The following is a 20,097-nucleotide window of genomic DNA, read 5'->3' on the forward strand; positions in this document are numbered from 1 at the left end:
AGAGGTGTGAGTGTTGCAAGTCTATGGTGAAAGGGTAAGATACGATCCTAAAAGACAGGAGTGGCTCTGGACCAAGCAGCGCTTACCTGCTCGGTGGCAGCAAGACTGGGCCAGAGGGAGGCTGGGCATAGGTGTAGGGAACACAGAGGCTGCGTAGCCGGGCTGAGGTGTTTCTGTGGTGGCTGCTTCTGACTCCTACAAAATGAAGCCCTCTGTTGAGAGGTAGGTGCGAGGTGGTGGGGACCAGGGCTTAAGGAGAAAGAATTTGAGAACCAAGTGTAGGGGACAGGGGCCCCACCCTGGCTCACTGAGACCCCCTGAGCTCAGTGACTGAACCTGTAACGTGTCTTTCACCTGGGGCCTTAGAATCCCCTGATGGCTCCTGTTTGAGTTGATTATTATTTTGGAGGTTATAAAAGCAATAATTTTTGAAATTGTATCATTCCTTTTCCACTTACTGTTTGATCTTGTGCATGGTGACTCTGATGGTCTCGGGGCAGTAGTAACTAGAAAATACGTGTTGCTTTCCTCCTAAAGAGATGCCTTCCCCAAACACTGAATTTAAGTGAGCATATTTTCATAGAAAAATTTTAGAAGAAACCCTTGTAGCCGTACAAAAGCATATGTAAGATAACTCTAAATATACTTGACTGTTAAAAATATTTCATAAAATGTAAACAATCATAAGCAATCAACAGTGTACAATACTGAAAACACATTGTGTGCGGTATTATACATTGGTGATGAGGTCCTTTCTTGCCGGAGGATTATTTGGGATTATTTTCTGTGACTAAAAAGGAATTAAAAAATCATGTTATGACCTGTTTGATATATAAGTGTGAGGAGGTGGAAAGAGGTAGGCAGGTAGGGCCAGAGGGCCGTGGTAGAAAGCTTCATTCCTGAGAGGCATAGATGAGATGGTAACTAACCCCAAAAACTCCTGAAGAGACCAGACCTCCCGAATGTCAAGTGACAGAGTAATCTGCCTCCTGAGAGTGCACCCCAGTTGTTCCTGCTGACAGGGCAGCCTCAGGAGAAACCCCCACCCCACCCAGAAAGCAGCATCTAGACCCCCAGCTGAGAGAAGGAGGCTCAATATAGTGTATTTTTCACTATGAAAACATAATATGCAAATCCCCGGAAACTGTCTCTGGGACCTAACTGGAAAGGCGACTCCCAAGTATACGAACCCCAAACCAGCCCCTCTAGCTGGTCTTTCCTACTTGGGAACCCCGCTGTTTGGGGAGCTTTCCTTAATTGCCAGGCACCCGGCCTGGGCAACGCTCAGGTAGTGACCAGAAGGCATCTGCTGGACACCAAGGCCAACCGGGCCCCCTGGGGTGGCCTGCGCCTCTCTTCTGGCAGATCCTGTGGACTTCGGGAGAAAGAAGTTTGCCATTGGGAGCGCGTGGCTTCGGGGGCTCCCGAGCAGTGTCCACAGGCGGCTGCCAGCTGCCGGGCTGCCGGCTCCCCACTGCCCGCGCGCGTGCTCGACCTCTTTTCTCATCCTGTTTATAATGAGCTCCCCGCCCACCTTTCTGTTGACTGCGAGTGTCATACTCTGCACATCATAGACAAGAACCCCAGAAAGGAAAACTTGTGTTTCAGGTGCAGATATCACAGGTGTTGTTTGATGGTGCGTGTGCGCGTGCGTCATGCAGGCCAAGCACAACGCTCTACCTGCGAGCTCCGTCCCCGGCCCCAGCACAGCTATTTTCCATTTTATCTTCAGTGTCGGGGCTGGTCGCCAGCCTTTTGGGTCACTCCTTTTACACTTGTAAATTGAAGAGATAGATTATACAAGCTTTCACATTATTAATGTTGGGTGATTAAAACATGTAATATGAATTAGGTTTTCTACCCACCTTAGCTAAGAGAGTATTGTCCTAGTAACTTTCATTAGTTAAAGCTAAAGGGAGTGGGCCAAAACCATGGAGCGTAATAATAGATTAAGGTAGGCCTCAGTTTCCCTTTTGGGGTATGGACGATAGGAGGCTCCTTTTCTCCACACAAGAAGATATTTTAATAAAGCCTTCCAGCAGGGAATGCTTGTGCACACTTATAATCCCAGTGCTTGGGAGGCTGAGACAGGAGGGTTGCGGTTCAAGGACAGCCTCAGCTACTTAGTGAGGCCCTCTGCAACTGAGTGAGACCCTATTTCAAAATAAAGAATAAAAAATAGGGCCGGGGTGTAGCTTGGAGGAGGAATGCCCGTGGGTTCTATCCCCCGTACCACAAAAATAAATAAATAAATAAGATAAAAAGAACACTTCCCTATTTAACCCTACAGGGTCTCTCTCGGAGGCTGAGTGGCGGAGGAAGCTGACCCCGGAGCAGTTCCATGTCACAAGAGAAAAAGGCACAGAACCGGTAAGCTGGGCCCACTGTGAGGTGGGCGTAAACCCATCCACAAAACCGAGCCCCTCGCGGTCTCCTCCCCGAGTCTGGCCCTCTACCATCTCCATCGCCAAAACCCGATCCTTCCCGACACCGGAGACCTGAGCCCTCCACCGCCAGAGCTCTGTGTCCTGAGTAAGCCTGGGCTCCTCCCTCCCCTCCACCGGTGCTCTCTCTTCTCCCATCTCTCTCCCTCCCCCACCTCCTCATCTTCTCTCTTCTGTCTTCTCTCTCATCTCTCATCTCTCTCTTTCTCTCTCTCTGTTTTTCCTTTCTCGTTTTCTCTTCTCTACAACCCCAATGGGAACCCCTCTGTGCCTTCCCAACTGCTTTCAAGAAAAAAGAAAAAAAATCTCTTTTGAGTGGTACTGGAAATGAGCCCGAGGGCACGCTACCTCTGAGCTACGCCTTCATCCCTTTAAAGTTTTTTTTAAATTTTGAAGCTGGATCCCCTAGGTTTGCTGAGGTCTTGAACCTGCGATCCTGATCCTCCTGTTTCAACCCCCCACGTACTGGGATTGCAGGTGTGTCCACCATGCGCAGCTGAAAGAAAACTAGGGCTGCGTGAGTGATGCGTGCATGTATGCCTCTACCATCGTGTACCCCGTTAAGATGTATGACTACTGTGCGCTGATAAAAAAAAAAAATTTTTTAATAGTTCCTCCAGCCGGGCGTGGTGGCGCACGCTTGTAATCCCTGCGCTTGGGAGGCAGAGACAGGAGGATCGCGCAGGTTCGAAGCCAGACGCGCGCACTGGCTTAGGAGACCCTGTTTCCAAATAAAAATGTAAAAAATAGGTCTGGGAGTGTAGCCCGGAGGTAGAAGGGCTTCCAGAAACCCCAGTACCACCAAAAAATTAAATAAATAAATAAATAAAAATAAATTGTTCCTCCAGTCCTAAAAGGCTCTGGGCTATGCCTCCCACCCTATCGCCAATTCCACCATTTCTCCCCGAATTTCGGTACTGAAGCTTTTTCTAAGCTCCCAGATACTGAGCTTCCTTCCTTTTTAAGGCCTGGGCATCTGGGACTCCACCCTTCCCCTCATTAATGGACATCCACCTTTACCTCTCTCGCCCCAACTCTCCCTTTCCTAGCCCCAGGCAGGGTTCGCTTCCGCCCCCACTTTTTCTTCCCCCGTTTGTTCATTGTTCTACCCCTAGAACCTAGAACCTAGAACCTGCCGCAGTGCTCAGCTGGAGAAGGCACTCCAAGAATCAACTTTTGTGAATGTTGGAGGCTGAGGGCTTTGAGATGGAAACTTAAGCTGCATTTGACAGTCTCCTGTTTTTCATTTTCTGAGACAGCAGCCCCCAGTGGGCCCTCGTCTGACACGGTTTCCTACCAAGTGGCCTCTCTTGGGCCCAAATACTGCCTGCCGTTGACCTATGGGGCCTCGTTAGGAGATATTTTCATTGTGACGGAGTTTTGCAAGCTGGTAGAATATTGCAGTTTATTTCGTCAGGACCTGCCGTTGGTCATGTAATCATGGTCCCACCCTCGATTTCTCTGATGACTGGAGAAGTCATCGGACAGGCTGGCAGATGCCTACCAATTCTTGTGAAATGCTGATATTTCTTGCAGCTTCCTGTGGGTAGAATTTTAATAAAATCTTCAATGGGGAAGAGAGCACGTCCAGGGATGCTGGGTGTCGGTAGTGAAGTGGTACATCCCTCCCACCTGGGGGCAGTACACATGTGCCCAGGCACAACCAGCTCCAAGCTGATCTAGAAAAATCTATTGTCGGAACTGTGACAGTCTGGTAAGATTGAAATGATCATTTTATTGCTGAAATGTACCTCATTGTGCCTCTCACTCAACGTTATTATATATTTTTATTTTGAAATAGGGTCTTACTAAGTTGCTGAGGCTGTCCTTGACCTGCAGTCCTCCTGTCTCAGCCTCCCAAGTGAGATCAGGGAGGTTTTGCAGATGATAAGCTAGGTCTCCAGTGCCCAAAATACAATCCCAGCCCTATTTTTTATTCTTTATTTTGAAGCAGGGTCTCACTGAGTTGCAGAGGGCCTCACTAAGTAGCTGAGGCTGTCAGCAAACCGCGGTCCTCCGATCTCAGCCTCCCAAATGCTGGGATTACAGGCGTGCGCCGCCAAGCCCAGCTGCAAGTGTAGAGTTTTAAAGAGAAAAAAAATGTCCAGGCGTACCATATGGTAGGCTCAGTGGGTTACGTTGGAAGCGTCTGTTAGACGGCTCATTGAAAATGTGTGATTAGTATCATCACCAGGGAAATGGAGGTTTGAGCAGCGAAACCTCCATTTCTCCAGGTTGGGAAACCTGAAGAGGCCAGAAGAGGATGGCTGGTTTCTTGAACTGGCTCTTGTGTGGTGAGTGCCTGCGCTTCACCCGCCTCCATCCTGGGAGATCAGGTAATGCCACAGGAGCTGTTACTTTGTACAAGAATTTCTTTTACCTTTTCCATTTTTTTTCTTTCCTTTTTTTGTGGTGCTGAGGATCAAACCCAGGGGCATTCTACCTCTGAACTACACCCCTAGCCCTATTTTTTTTTTTTTTGTAGTACTGGGAATGGTACCCTTCTACCTCCGGGCTACACTCCCAGACCTATTTTTTTTTTATATTTTATTTGGAAACAGGGTCTCTTAAGCCAGTGAGGCTGGCTTCAAACCTGTGCGATCCTCCTGTCTCCACCGCCCAAGCGCGGGGATTACAAGCGTGCGCCACCATGCCCGGCTCCCCCAGCCCTATTTTATCTTTTATTTTTAAACATGGTCTTGCTAATTTGCTGAGGCTGGTCATGAACTGTGATCCTCTTGTCTCAGCCTCATAAGCACTAGGAATACTTGGGAATACTTGGGGCTATGTGTTACGCCACCATGCTTGGCACTTTTTAAATTTTTCTTTGATAAGAAAGATGACAGATGGGATTAGGCAAATTTTTCTATTTATTTTTAACAGTGAGGTCCAGTTTGCAAAATGACATTAAAAAAAATTAACTCAGCTCACTCACTGCCTTAAGTCTGAAAGTCCTTTATAAAGTTGCAAACCCATTAAGCCACAGTGACCAGAGTTCTTTTATCTCAATAGTGACCTGGGTACTGGGGACCTAGTGTGTGCTTGTGCTCGCTCTCTCTCCCCCCACCCCACTTCATCTCTCTCCCTCCCCTTCCTCCCTCTTCCCCTCCCTCTCTTTCTCTCTCTCCCTCTCTGAATTGAGCCCAGAACCAGACCGTGTTCATACTAGGCAAGTACAGCACCACTGAGCCACACCCCAGCCCATATCTACTATTGACGTCTGCTCTAGCGCCTCCTGCTGGTGAGATGGGAAACCTGCACATGTGTGTCTCCTTTCCTTCCAGCCCTTCAGTGGGGTCTACCTGGACAACAAGGAGCCCGGAATGTACCATTGCGTGTGCTGTGACACTCCGCTCTTCAGGTAAGATGCAGAGTCTGGAACCGGGGAGGACAGACCTCCCTATTCATACAGCTCTAGCTCATTGGAGGTCTTGGACCATTGCATACTCCTTGTATTGATTATTTAGTATTAGTATGATTGGTACCAGGCATCAAGCCCAGGGTCTCGAATACTCCAGTACATGCTCCGCCACTGTGTCACGCTATCACTTCCTTCCCGTGTTATTTTTTGTTGTGAGGTTTTTTTGTTTTTTGTACTGGGGGTTGAACCTAAGCACATTCTACCTCTAAGCGACACCCACAGTCTTTTATTATTATTACGCTCTTTAATTTTGAAACTGGGTCTGGTTAAATTGCTGAGATTGGCCTTGAACCTGCATTCCTCCTGTCTCAGACTCCCAAGTGCTGGGGATTGCAGGCATGCACCCCCATGCCCTACAGTTTCTGAGATGGGAGTTTGCTAAGTTTCCCAGGTAAGGGTCAACTTGCATCCCTGACCTCAACCTTCCAGACAGCTGGGATTGCAGGTGAGTGCCAGCGTACCTGGCTTCTGAGTTTATTTATTTATTTTTCTGTACTAGGGATGGAACCTGGGGCATTCTACCTCCGAGCTACACCCCCAGCCCTATTTTTTATTCTTTATTTAAAACAGGGTCTCACTGAGTTGCAAAGGGCCTCACTTAGTACTTGAGGCTGTCCATGAACCAGGATCCTCCTGTCTCAGCCTTCTGAATGCTGGGGTTACAAGCGTGCACCACCATGCCTGGCTCTAAGTTTTTAATTGTCCTCATTTAACATTAGAGAAATAAGAAGATATTCATAGAAGATACTTGTCTGTCTGGAATTTTATCCAGCATATAGGGCAGTTAATATTCTTGGTTTATATTTTTCCTCCCTGTATCCCTGAGAACTGGCCAGTAAATGAGACCTTGATGGGTACCTTATAATAAAGCCATTAGAATTTCTTAGGAAAGAATTGAAAGAAATCTAAACCCTAATAGTATTTGCTTGGCCATATGATCAAAACTGTACCTCTCCCAGAGAAAATGGGTTTATAATTTAATTTAGGAAATGTAGACTTTTATGAGGATAGATTCCCCACAACACTTGACAGTCAGTAGTAAATACCGTGCCCTCTTCTATGAAGCCGAAAGTAAATTTAATTGTCCGTTGATTTCAAAGCCTCTTTTAAGTCAATTAAGATCTAAAATCTTTCAACAAAGCCTTTTTTGTTTAGATATGCAAGAAACAGTCTTTAAAAAAAAGTAGATTCCACGGAGAAGAAAGGAAATATCTTTGAAGTCCTGTTTTTCAGAACTTCAAAGATGTTTTCATTTCTTTTGCAGCAACCCTAAATTGGTTTGGAATAAAATATAAATCAAGCCAGCTCCCCGTGCCCTCCGTTAGGCAGGGCTTCCTGGTGTCCCTCGGGCTTTGAGCAGACAGGGCTTTCCCGGCGTCTGGCCACTAATGCAGCGCACCTAGGAGACCCCACCGACCAGGCGAGGCGCAGTCAGGAGGCCAGGCCTCCGCCTCCACGTTGCCATTGGTGGCTGACGGGGAGGCCTCTGGGGAGGCTGTCAGTCCAGGGTGGTATGGAGCACACTAGAAGGAACTTAACTTTTACAGGGAGGTGTTAGCAAAACCAACCATTTCCCCCGGCTCTGACACCCCAACACTGAGCACAGCCGACTTCTGTGACCTCCAGAGTCGCACGGTGTTCTCCCCACCTCTGGCAAGCAAGCAGTTGGCTCCATTGTAGACACCAGTGGAGTGTCCTCTAATCCAATTCAGTCCTGACCCTGTCCACCTGGAGATGGCATCGGACCCCACAGATTGAGGGGCCGGTCCCTGAGGACCCCCTTCACATGCCAATGACAAGTCCTGGGTTGTGACCTGTGCTTTTGGCCAACCAGCTATCAATTGGGTTTCCCACAGCCTCCTCCTTAGGTCTCGTGGATCTCCAAGAGCGGCTCACAGAACTCCAGGGAGCGTGTCACTGGTTCATTTTAAAGGCTATTACAAGCTGGGCATGGGTGTGCGCGCTTGTAATCCCAGTACTTGAAGGCTGAGTCAGGAGGATTGCAGCCTCAGAAGCATAAGGAGACTCTCGGCAACCTAGCATGACCCTGTTTTGTTTTGGGGGGAAGGGTGCCTGCTCCAGGAACCTGCTGAGCTCTCTGGACCCTGTCCTTTGGGGCTTTGGGGAGCTTCACTCCACAGGCATTGCTGATTAGCTCACCTGCCATTGATGATCCACGTGACCATCAGTCCTCTCCGTGGCCAGAGGTTAGAGGTCAAGGTGGAAATTTCAGTCATCCAAGCCAAGCCTTGCTCTTTCTGGTGACCAGACCCTATGCTGAAGCTCCAGGGGGCTGCCAGCATCTGCTGAATCATTAGCATACAAAAAAGACACTGCCCTTTTGAAGATTGCAAAGACTTTGTTTGTTTGTTTGTTTGTTTGTTTATTGCAGTGCTGGGGACGGAACCCAGGGGCATTATACATCTGAGCTACACCCCCAGCCCTATTTTTTAGTCTTTTTACTTTTGAAACAGGGTCTCACTGAGTTGCAAAGGGCCTCGCTAAGTTGCTGAGGCTGTCCACGAGCTGCGATCCTCCAGTCTCAGCCTTCCGAACTCTGGGATTACAAACCGCCATGGCTGGCTTTGCAAGGACTTTAGAAGTCAGCTATGTCAGGAAACTGGAGGAAGACCAAACAGTATTTCACTGTATCACATTAGTAAAATGGAAAAATCATATTTCAGAGACAGGAGTTATCTCTTCCATTTTGGTTCCATGAAAGAGGAGAAGTAAGCCAGATCTGGTAGCGCACACCCGTAATCCCTGTACTTGGGAGGCTGAGACAGGAAGATCACGCATTCAAGGTCAGCCTCAACAACTTAGCGAGGTTCTCAGCAACCCAGCAAGACCCTGTTTCAAGAAAAATAAAAATAAGCCAGTTAATAATACCACGCTTAATAAAAATTATAAGCATGGTAGGGCACGCTTGTAATCCCAGCATTCGGGAGGCTGAGACTGGAGGATCGCAGTTCACAGGTACTTAGTGAGGCCCTTTTTCAAAATAAAGAATAAAAAATAGCCTGACGTGGTGGCGCACACTTGTAATCCCCGCGCTTGGGAGGCGGAGACAGGAGGATCACGCTGGTTCGAAGCCAGCCTTGCTGGCTTAAGAGACCCTGTTTCCAAATTTAAAAATATAAAAATAGGTCTGGGAGTGTAACCCAGAAGTAGAAGGATTTCCAGGAACCCCAGTACCACCAAAAACAAACAAACAAACAAAGAATAAAAAATAGGGCAGGGGGTGTAGCTCAGAGGTCGAATGCCCCTGGGTTCCGTCCCCAGACCCACAAATAAAATAAAATAAAAATAAAAATAAAAAGAGCTGGGAATCTGTAGAGGTTGGAGGTAGAATGCCACTGGGTTCAATCCTTAGCACCATAAAGAGAGAGAGAGAGAGAGAGAGAGAGAGAGAGAGAGAGAGAGAGAGAGAATATGATGAATGTATGTAGTATGTGGCCAACTTGCTCTCAGCGGAAAGACTGTTGTCGTAGTCATTTGTTCCTAGCTGATCGCCAGAGAGATGCTCTGATTCCGTATTTGGACCGTGATGGCAGGATGGAAGGAGTCATCTATGTAAGAGCCCCCTCTTCCGTGTCCGTCTTTCTTCGCCGTGTTCCTGTTTTCACATCTGTCAGGGGGAGGCCTTCTTAACACCTGTCCCTGTCCTGTCTGCCAGCGCCCGTCCCTCTCCTCACAGGCTGTCACAGAGTCACAGGACGCTGGGGCTGGGAGAGCCCCGAGTGAGAAGCTCTGTCCGAGGATGCCCACGACGGTGGAAGCCTTCTATACCTGTGTGCACTCATCACTCGTGGCCATTGAGTATCTGAAATGTGGCTGCTGCAGCCAGGAAGCTGAATTTTACATCGAATTTTAATTTGCTTAAACTGAAATGGCCACTGGCTATTATCACGACACAAACTTGAATTAAGGAAGTGATATGACTAACCCCAGATCGCTGTGGTACTGAAATAGTCCCAAGCAATGAGCTAGCCAGCCAGTTCTCCAAAATCCTGCTCAGTGTTTAATGGGAGTGGAAAAGCTTCTGTTTTCTTTTTAAGAACTTTTGAGTTTGCTTCTGTTCGTTTTTCCTGTTGCTGCTGCTACAGATACGTCAGTTTTCCATGACTATAATAAATGCTTGAGAGAATCAAGTTATACAGAGAAAAGGTTTATTTTGGCTCAGAGTTTCAAGAGGTTTGAGCCCATGACTGGTTGGCCTCATTGCTTGGGCTAGGGTGGCACATTATAACTAGATCTGGAAGCAAAATGGCCATCCCCTGTCCAGGAAGCAAAAGAGAGGAGGAGGAAGGGGCCAGGCCCCACCATCCCATCAAGGGTGGGCATGCGCCCAGCACCCTAAAAGCCTCCTACCATGCCCCACCTGTTTTTTGTTTGGTTTTGTTTTAGTACTGGGGATTGAACTCAGGGACTTTCTACCTCCAAGCTATACTCCAGCCCTTTTTAAGTTTTGAAACAAAGTTTTGCTAAGTTGCTGAGAATCTAAGTTGCTAAGGCTGGTCTTGAACCTGCAATCCTCCTGTTTCAGCCTCTCAAGGACTGGGATTACAAACATGTGCCACCATGTCCAGCTTCAGACTCCACCTCTTAAAGGATCTACCACCTACTCGTAATGCCAAGCTGGGGTCCCGGCCTTTAACACATGAGCCTTTGAGGTACATTTCAGACCCAAACCAATTCACAGGAATAATTTATATTCCAGAATATATTCCTCTTTTTTTTTTTTTTTTTGAAGTACTGGGGATGGAACCCAGGGGCATTCTACCTCCAAGCTACACCCCCTGCTCTATTTTTTATTCTTTATTTTGAAACAGGGTCTCACTGAGTTGCAAAGGGCCTCACTAAGTAGCTGAGGCTGTCTGAGAGCCGCGATCCTCCTGTCTCAGCCTCCCAAATGCTGGGATTACAAGCGTGCGCCACCACGGCCGGCTTTTTACCTCTAAAAGATACTTTCATTTATCAAAGACTGGTTATGATTGCCAGGTGTACACCTTGGCACCATCGCTACGTGGTCTTGGGCAAGTTCTTAACCTTTCTGTACGTCTATGTCCCTACTTGTAAAGAGAGATGATAATAGTACCTAATTCATAGGTTTGTTTGATTGACTGAGCTGTACCAACACCAGAACAAAGTCTGACCGTACTAAGCACTCAGTCCAGTTAACAAGGATGTAGCCTCAGAGGTAGGTCCTCTCTGGGTTATGCACCTGCAGGCATGCTTGGTCATGAAGAGATTTGAATAAACGAGAGCATATAATGAAGCCTATACTCGTGGGCATCCTTCCCACTCAAGAGGGGGGTCTTAGGAGTCTATTCTTGTTTTGACTCTCATTTTTCCTCTCTGCTTATGGTCTTGAGCTTCTGTCATAGGAGGCAGGGGAGCGAAAATACGCGTTCCTCAAAATGCTCATAGCAAGTCAGCATGACATGAAAAGTTGGTCACCAAAACTAAATACTAATTAAATTAACAAGTGAATGTGGGGACGGCGGCCCCCTCGCTCCCTGCTCCAGCGGGGTGCTCCCTGTCACGCGGACGCTTCCCGGGACTCTCCCGCCCCCTTCCATTTGCTAACTTAAGTCCCATTGACTCCCGGAGCCCAGAGCTCTTCCGGAAGCCTCCTCTGATAGCACACACCACTTCTGGATTTGTTCTCTGCTCCAAATTCCTGTGGCTTCGTCAGTGGCACACCATTTAGGACTTAGTGTTCTCCTTTTGGCCCAAAGATTTTACTTAGTTGAAGAGATAAAACTGACAAGCCTCTTGATTTCTCCAGCCCTGGTCCTTCCTTCTTTTGCAGACCTCCTGGAAGGTGTTAAGGCTGGGATTGTGTCTCCTAAAAAGATACGTTGAGATCCTTGTCCCTGGAACCTACGAATAGAAATAGGGTCCCCGGTCATAGTGGAGGGGGGGCCTTAACCTGATATGACTAGTGTCTTCTCAAGACAACGATGAGACACACACAGAGAGGCAGATGGCCTGTGACTGGAGACCAGGACGAGTGGCCGCGACAGGCTCAGGACTGCCAGCCCTGCCAGGAGCCAGGAGCGGGCCAGAGGGATCCCCGGCGTCTTCAGGGGGAACATGCCCCGCTCGCACCTTGACCTGGGGCTCCAGCCTTCAGGACTGTGAGAGCATCCCAGCTATTTGTGCTCCTGTCTACAGCCACCCTACGAGCTACCGTGGCGGTGCTGGCCACTGACTGACCAATGACATCCGCCCTGTTGCTTAGCAGCGATTGCAATCCGGAGATGATCCCAAGATGTTCATTTGGAAGGAAGGCACCGTGGAAATGTGCCTTGGGAAGAAGCCCGACTTGGCGGGCACTGACAGTTCTCCCGGCTTTCCCTCTGCTCCCATCTAAGCATCTAACAGCACAGCTTAGGGAAAGGAAGATTCAGTGGGGCTCAGGGCGTCAGTCCGGGGGCTGGGTCCGGAGCATGAGCAGTGGCTGTGGGGTGCAGGGAGGGACACTGATCTCACCTCACAAAGCCGGGAGGGAAGGAGGCAAGGGAGAGGCAAAAACAACAACAACAACAACAACAAAAAATACCACTCAGAGCAAATGAATGCAACTCTCCTGAAGGGTGAGCTGCCTCTGCTGTTGCTCTGGGGGTTGTTGAATAACCAGAAATGAAGAGAGGAGAAAAAAAAGTCAACATAGAAAACAAACAAAAGAAATACCACTCAGAGCATATGGCCCAGAATAGCTTTAGTTTTTCCAGGGTGAGCCTTATAATCTGCCAATCACATAAATATGTATATTAGAATTTCAAATTGGCTTCAACATGAACATGTAGGTTCTCAGTCTTAAGTGATGTATGCTAGGCCTCTCGTATTACTTGGTAAAATCTCTAGATTCAGCTAATTGCATCAATAAAGGTTTATTGTTTCCCATAAAATATTTTAATGACTTTTATTAGTCTAAGATTCATTTACTTAAAAATTTTATTGTATTCATAATTCTCTACCAAAATTCCTTTAATGATCAGTAGCTGCTGTACTATCGTGGGGGGCCAGCTGTGGTTAAAAGGTACAGATGTTTTTTTCCCTGGGATGAGGTGAGCATTTTCCTTTCTCTTTTGCAATGCGGGGGGTGCCTGGTGGGCGCTCTGCCACTGAGCTCTGTTCCTGGCCCCAGGTGGGTATTTCTGAACCCTTGGGAAAGGGTTTGCAAAGAACCCAAACCGAGCGTGCAGCTGCTGCTGTTGAATTTATAGTTACTTGAATTTCACAAATATCTGTAATTAGTAATAATGATGTTCAAAAGGATTAGCTATGAACTTAATTATATCTATCTATCTATCTATCTATCTATCTATCTATCTATCTATCTATCTATCTGCAGTACTAGGGATGGAACCCAGGGGCATTCTACCTCTGAGCTACAGCCCCAGCCCTAATTTATTTTTTATTCTTTATTTTGAAACAGGGTCTAAGTTGCAAAGAGCCTCACTAAGTAGCTGAGGTCGGCCGCGAACAGCGATCCTCCTGTCTCAGCCTCCCAAATGCTGGGATGACAAGCGTGCGCCACCACGCCTGGCTTTGAACTTATTTATATCCCATGGATCAGGCACTGTCCTCAACAGCCTTCGTATAGAAAATATCTCAGAGAACACTCTCAGCAACCTGTGGGGTAATTATCCTGTTGCTGTTTTGTGGATTAGATCACCAGGGCTTCAAAAGAGTAAATAAATTTACAGCTAGGCCAAACTGGCACGGCCCGTAGTCCCAGTACTCCTGAGGCCGAGACAAGAGGATCACAGGTTTGAGGCCAGTCTCAGCAACTTAGTGAGACCCTGTTTCAAAACAAAAAAATAAGAAAAGGGTAGGGGATATAGCTATGCATATCCCTGGGTTCAATTCACAGTGTGTGTGTGTGAGTGTGTGTGTGTGTGTGTGTGTGTGTGTGTGTATAAAATAATTTGCCAAGAGCACAAGAAGTCGCAGGCTGAGTGGACTCACACCAAGTCTCTGGCCAGTCCAGCCTCCTGCCGAGGGGCATGCCTGGGCGGCTCCCCAGGAGGACTCCAGAGGGTGCCTGGGCCCTGTCTGGGGCACCCACCATGTGATCCCTCTCCCAGCACGCACCCTCCCCAGGAAAGGACAAGGTCTGCTTCATCCTCCTGCTGGGGTGGTGCCCAGGGCCTCGCCCATGTCCCTCACCCAAGCCACACCCTGCCCAGCCTCTTCCTCTGGCTCCCTGTAAACACCCCATGGAGTGAGCGCAGAAGCCAGAGTGGAGACTCAGCTGTGGTTGGTCCCAGCCACACCCCACCAGACTGTGACCTCTAAAATCTCCAGACCCGTGCACAAAGAAACCTTTCTTCCTCTAAGATTTTTTTGGGGGGTTATTTTAAGGTTTTTGATATTAGAAATTAATCCAGAGGCATTCGACCTCTGAGCTACATCAGGGGCGTTCTATTTAAAAGCTACATCAGCCCTTTTATTCTTTATTTTGAAGCAGGTTCTCACTAAGTTGCTGAGACCGCCCTTGAACCTGTGATCCTCCTGTTTTAGCCTCCCAAGTTCTGGGATTACAGGTGGGCACCACCATGCCTGGCTGCCTCTGTTTTACCTGTCAGGTGCTTGGGGAACAACAAGACGAAAGCATTTGTCTTTTTTCAAGCCAGATGGGAATGAGATTTGCAAAATCATTAAGCAAGCTGTTATAGTGGTGAACGCCTGTAATCTCAGCACTTGGGAGGTTGAGACGGGAGGATCACAGGTTTGCAGCCAGCCTCAACTACTTAGTGAGGTCCTCCACAACTTAGTGAGACCCTGTTTCAAAATAAAGGATAAAAGATAGGGCTGGGGGTGTAACTGGGAGGTAGAATGTCCCTAGGTTCAATCCCCAGTCCTGTAAAAAAAAATAGAAATAAAAGTAAAATAAATAAATATAAAAAATTAATAAAAATAAAGTTGGGCTGGGGTGTAGCTTGGAGCTAGAATACCCCTGGGTTTAATCCCTAGTACCTAAATAAATAAATAAAACAATTTTTAAAAAGTTGTTAAGTAATGCAACCCTTCTCAGTGTCTGTTTCATTTTGGAAAATAGTATTGTCCTAAAAATGGTATATTAAATGTAATAACTCCCTTTTCTTAAAATAAAAAAGTCTTCTATAGGCTTACATACTTGTAAATTGTACTTTCTAGTTGGTTAAGTATTGGCCCATGTGACTCACGTAAACAGAAGATCTCAGGGATTGTCGGTAACTTGGGGGATGGGGGGTCCCAAGACCAGAATGTTTGGGCCTGGACAGGTGACGCCCTCCTTTCCCTGGTGGGTCTCTGCTCCCCCAGAGCTGCTTCTTGGGTTCAGGTCTAGGAATCGCCTTGCTCTCTACTCTTCCTGTTTGCTCGGAGTTCTTGAGCCCTGGGGGCATTCTGCCTCTGAGCATGCTACCCTCTAGCCCTTTTTATGTTCTGTATTTGAAGCAGGGTCTCTCTGGGTTGTTGATAGTTTCACTGGGTTGCTGAGGTTAGTCTCAAACCTGTGATCCACCTGTCTCCACCTCCCAAGGGCTGGGATCACAGGCATATACGCCACCATGTGTGGCCTGCTCAGCTTTTGACATGGTTTAACTTCCAATGATTTCTTTCTTAGGTAGGGATGATCATCTCCCTGCCATCTAGAGTTTGTTAAAAATCTCTTTTCCTAGTGCCATTTACAGGAGCTTATCTGTTCAGTCTCTTAGGGATGGGGTTTTTGTTTATATTTTTAAATTTTTTAATCTTATTTTTTGTGGTGTTGGGGATGGAATCCCAGGCCCCCTGCGTGGGGTGCACACTCCAGCACTGAGCCACATCCCAGCCCTGGGGACAGGGTCTCCGGTGGGAAAGTGTGCGTGGCTCTCCTCCATCCTGGCCAACTCCTCTGGCCTGCATCAGCCTTCTGCACCATTGGTCTCTGGGGCTTCCCAAGAAGGTCAAGTTTTGCTGGAATCATTGACACAGGGTCTCTGGGCTTATTTACTAATAAAAATAGTCATGGTCGGGTATAGTGGTACAAGCCTGTAATCCCAGTTTTTAAGAGGGTGAGGCAGGAGTATCAACCTAGAGGTCAGCCTCAGCAACTTAGTGAAAGCCTGTTTCAAAGTAAAATATAAAAAGGCCTGGGGGTTGCCGGGCGTGTTGGCGCACGCTTATAATTCCAGCATTCGGGAGGCTGAGAGTGGATGATCGCGGTTCGTGGACAGTGTCAGCTACTTAGTGAGGCCCTCTGAAACTTATAGACCCTGTTTCAAAATAAAGAATAAAAAAAAAATAGGGCAGGGGCTGTAGCTTGGAGGTCGAATGCCCCTGGGTTCCATCCCTGGTACCGCCCCCCCCCAAAAAAAAAAGAGCTGGGGGTGCAGCTCAGTGGTAGAGTGCCCCTGGGCTCAAGCCCGAGTACCACACACACAAAATAAACACAGAACATTCATGAGAACTTCCCCTGCGCCCAGCACCAAGCCAAATCTAACTCCACAGAGCATCCCTAAACCCTCAAGCTACCCCTCCAGGGGTTGATACAGATGAGGAAACAAGCCTTCGGGGATTTGAGCGGCTTGCCTGACTTCACAGGGCTGGGCAGCAGGGGCAGCTTTGGGTCCACAGCAAGGCGGCCGCCTGCGTTTAGACGACTGGCAACTCCTGCCGCTACCAACAGCTCTGTCGCCAGACCAGACTCCTCTGATGTGCCTCCATCATGGGCCGACCTCCTCCACCACTGGGACTTCCTTTTTTTTTTTTTTTTTCAAACTGGGGAAGTAACCCAGGGACAATCTACCTCCAAGCTACACCCCGGCACCATTTTTTATTCTTTATTTTGAAACAGAGTCTCACTGAGTTGCAGAGGGCCTCACTAAGTAGCTGAGGCTGGCTGCAAACAGCAATCCTCCTGTCTCAGCCTCCTGAATGCTGAGATTACAGCGTGCGCCACCACGCCCTGCTCCCCTTTTGATTTCTCTTTTTCCTGCATTCATAGCACATGGATGTGACCCGCAGGTTCTAATGTACAACACGGTTCACAAAGCTCCTAGTGTTTTTAGGGTCTTTAGATCAAACATTAGTAAAGGAGCCATTAGCGTCAAAGGCACAAGCCATCCTTTCTCTGTGGCCAGACTGAGTCCTTAACAGCAAAGCCGGGTGATGGGAACACCTCTGTGGAACCGATTATTTATGTAGCTGAGCTCAGATTCTGGTAAGAGAAAGGTGGAAATGGGTCCTGCTCAAGTGGGAGCAAAAAAAAAAAAAAAAAAAAAAAAAAAAAAAAAAGATGTGTTAATAACAGTGTCCTCCACAGTTCTGAGAAGAAGTACTGCTCCGGGACTGGCTGGCCTTCATTTTTTGAGGCTCATGGTACATCTGGCTCGGACGAAAGCCACACAGGAATCCTGAGACGTCTGGACACGTCCACGGGGTCAGCGCGCACAGAGGTGGTCTGCAAACAGGTGGCGTCACTGGCTTTCTCTGTTTCCTCTCCTGCTGCTCCAGGGCCGCGGGGAGCGCTCCCATCCTGGGCAAATATGGGGGCGCTTTGTCATCAAAGTACACTGTGATCCCAGCCACTTGGGGGGCCGAGGCAGGAGGATGGCAGGTTTGAGGTCAGTGAGACCGTGCCTTAAAATAAAATAAAAAGGGCTCAGTGGTAGAAATCTTGTCTAGCGTGTACAAGGCTCTGGGTTCCATCCTTAGCACTGCAAAAATAAATAAATACATAATGCATACTGGACTTTTAGCCCTGCCCGCACTGACCCCTCTCCCATCCTGGGCGCTGCAGGCTAGGGTAAAGGCTCTGGGCCACTTTCTGAAGTAGCCCTTCCTGCTTCTCCTGTTGCACAGAGACGGGAACAGGTTGGGTCTGCAGGAATGGCGGGTCCTGCCTCTCGGGTCTCCTCCCCTCCCCCGCAGCAGGTCTATACTGCATACCTGGGAGCCTGGTAGGTGAGTGGCTTCAATCCAGGGAGCAAACTCGTCTCTGCACCCACAGATGCTCACATTTTTTTTTTTTTTTTTGGTGGTACTGGGGTTCCTGGAAGCCCTTCTACTTCCGGGCTACACTCCCAGACCTATTTTTACATTTTCATTTGGAAACAGGGTCTCCTAAGCCAGCGCACGCGGCTGGCTACGAACCTGCGTGATCCTCCTGTCTCTGCCTCCCAAGCGCGGGGATTACAAGTGTGCGCCACCACGCCCGGCAGATGCTCACATTTTCTGATGCATGGGTTTGGTCAAACACCAGAGGCAAGTAGATAAAGATGAAATAGCCTTGCCTTCAAATATAAATGATGACAATAATCAACGGACTACATCACTGAACACTCACCAGGGACTGTTAAAGCTCTATGCACACTGTCAGCCATTTTAATAACGCTATTATGCAGGGATAATTCTCATCCCTGCTTCACAGATGAGTCAGTGAAAGAAAGTGTAAGTGTGTGTGTGTGTAAGTGAAAGCATAAGTGTGTGAGTATGAGTGTGTTACTGGGATTGAACCCAGGAGTATTCTACCTCTAAGTGACACACCCAGCCCTATTTTATTCTTTATTTTGAAACAAGGTCTCGCTAAGTTGCTGAGGCTGGCCTGGAACTTGCAGTCCTCCCGTCTCTACCATACCCCGCTGAAGGCGTGAATTTAATAACTGGTTTACATCCTCGCTGGTAACATGGGGCTCTTCAGCACTAGCCTGTGCTGCAGTCTCCTGTGTCTCAATCGGATTCTGATGCCAAAGGCTTTTTCCCCAGGCAGACATTAATCTGTGGAGTGGGTGGCCACACGGGCTCGTCTGTCTGGCTTTAGGTAAACGGCTCTGTCTCCACTGGGAATGACACAGGCTTCTCTCTGCTGCAGTGTGAGGCGCATCTTGGCCACGTGTTTCCGGACGGCCCTGCACCCACAGGGCAGAGGTTCTGCGTCAACAGCGCGGCCCTGAAGTTCAAGCCAAGCGACCAGTGACCATCTCGGAGCTGCCATCGGTTGCTACCCTGAATCCGCGCCCTCCATCCTCCCTGGCTGTCCCACATCCTCACCCTCCATCCTCCCTCCCTGCCCCGCATCCTCACCCTCCATCCTCCCTCCCTGCCCCGCATCCTCACCCTCCATCCTCCCTGGCTGCCCCGCATCCTCACCCTCCATCCTCCCTGGCTGCCCCGCATCCTCACCCTCCATCCTCCCTCCCTGCCCCGCATCCTCACCCTCCATCCTCCCTGGCTGCCCCGCATCCTCACCCTCCATCCTCCCTGGCTGCCCCGCATCCTCACCCTCCATCCTCCCTCCCTGCCCCGCATCCTCACCCTCCATCCTCCCTCCCTGCCCCGCATCCTCACCCTCCATCCTCCCTCCCTGCCCTGTATCTGTAACCTCCATTTCCATCATTCAGGCGGATGGCTCATCTTATTTACTATAAAACCAAGGCAACTTTTGCTCTGGCTCCAAGGGGTTGCAGCTTCTCTTCTTTAACAGGAATCACTTCAACCCTGCCCCCGAGCTTTGGGTGGGACCACAGGCCACTTGGGCGACAGCAGGAGGCTGACGGAGTAGGAGCTAGAACGCGCCCTTCCAATGCAGTCAGCTCCCTCATGAACGTACAGAGGTGAGGGAACCGCGTGCTGAGCCAGCGGATGAGCAGCCCCTTCCGCCGCGGGCTGGCCAGGGCTGTGCTTCGGAGCCACATTTGATGATGGCCGACACGTGGGATTTACTTTCAAAACTTTCCATGTCTCAAACTTCTACTTCCAACCTTCCTCCCCGAGAATCAGCTCCAATGTGGGTTTGTTAGATTTCAGTGATTACGAATAAATGCTCGCCCTCGTACCTCTGGGCTGAAAAGTTAAACTTCAATATGCTTGGATAAAATGTTTACTGATACTGATGTCTGCTTTTAGTTTAAGTCTGTGAATTTGCATTTTTATAAACGTGACTACAAAGCAAAATGATAAAAAAAAAAAAAGAACTAGACCATGGGGTAGTAGGCACTTCGATTTTGCCAAGAGGAGGAAAGCACATATTTTACAGAGTCTTAAATAGCTTGTTAATACAAGTTTTTATTTACTCACCTATTTTTGTGTGTGGTACTGGGGATTGAACTCAAGGGCTTATACTACCTCTGACCTACAACCCCCAGCCCTATTTTATTTTATAATAAGGTCTTATCAAGTTGCTGAGGGCCTCACTAAGTTGCAGAAGCTGGTCTCAAAACTGTGGTCCTCCTGTCTCAGCCTCCCAAGTACTGC

At 48.4% G+C, this 20,097-nt stretch overlaps 1 protein-coding gene across 1 annotated transcript; it reads left to right on the forward strand.

Annotated features, from left to right (window-relative positions):
- Positions 1–1,931: 1,931 nt before the first annotated feature.
- Positions 1,932–18,820, forward strand: MSRB2 (methionine sulfoxide reductase B2; the record flags this gene model as incomplete). The annotated part of the gene is made up of 5 exons (XM_080717085.1): positions 1,932–1,938; positions 2,291–2,370; positions 5,729–5,805; positions 17,168–17,315; positions 18,716–18,820. 5 exons carry the CDS (start codon positions 1,932–1,934, stop codon positions 18,818–18,820), a joined length of 417 nt encoding a protein of 138 aa, XP_080573211.1.
- Between the last annotated feature and the right edge of the window lie 1,277 nt (positions 18,821–20,097).

Source organism: Muscardinus avellanarius (assembly GCF_963383645.1).
Source record: "Muscardinus avellanarius genome assembly, chromosome: 20".
Lineage (NCBI taxonomy): Eukaryota > Metazoa > Chordata > Mammalia > Rodentia > Gliridae > Muscardinus > Muscardinus avellanarius.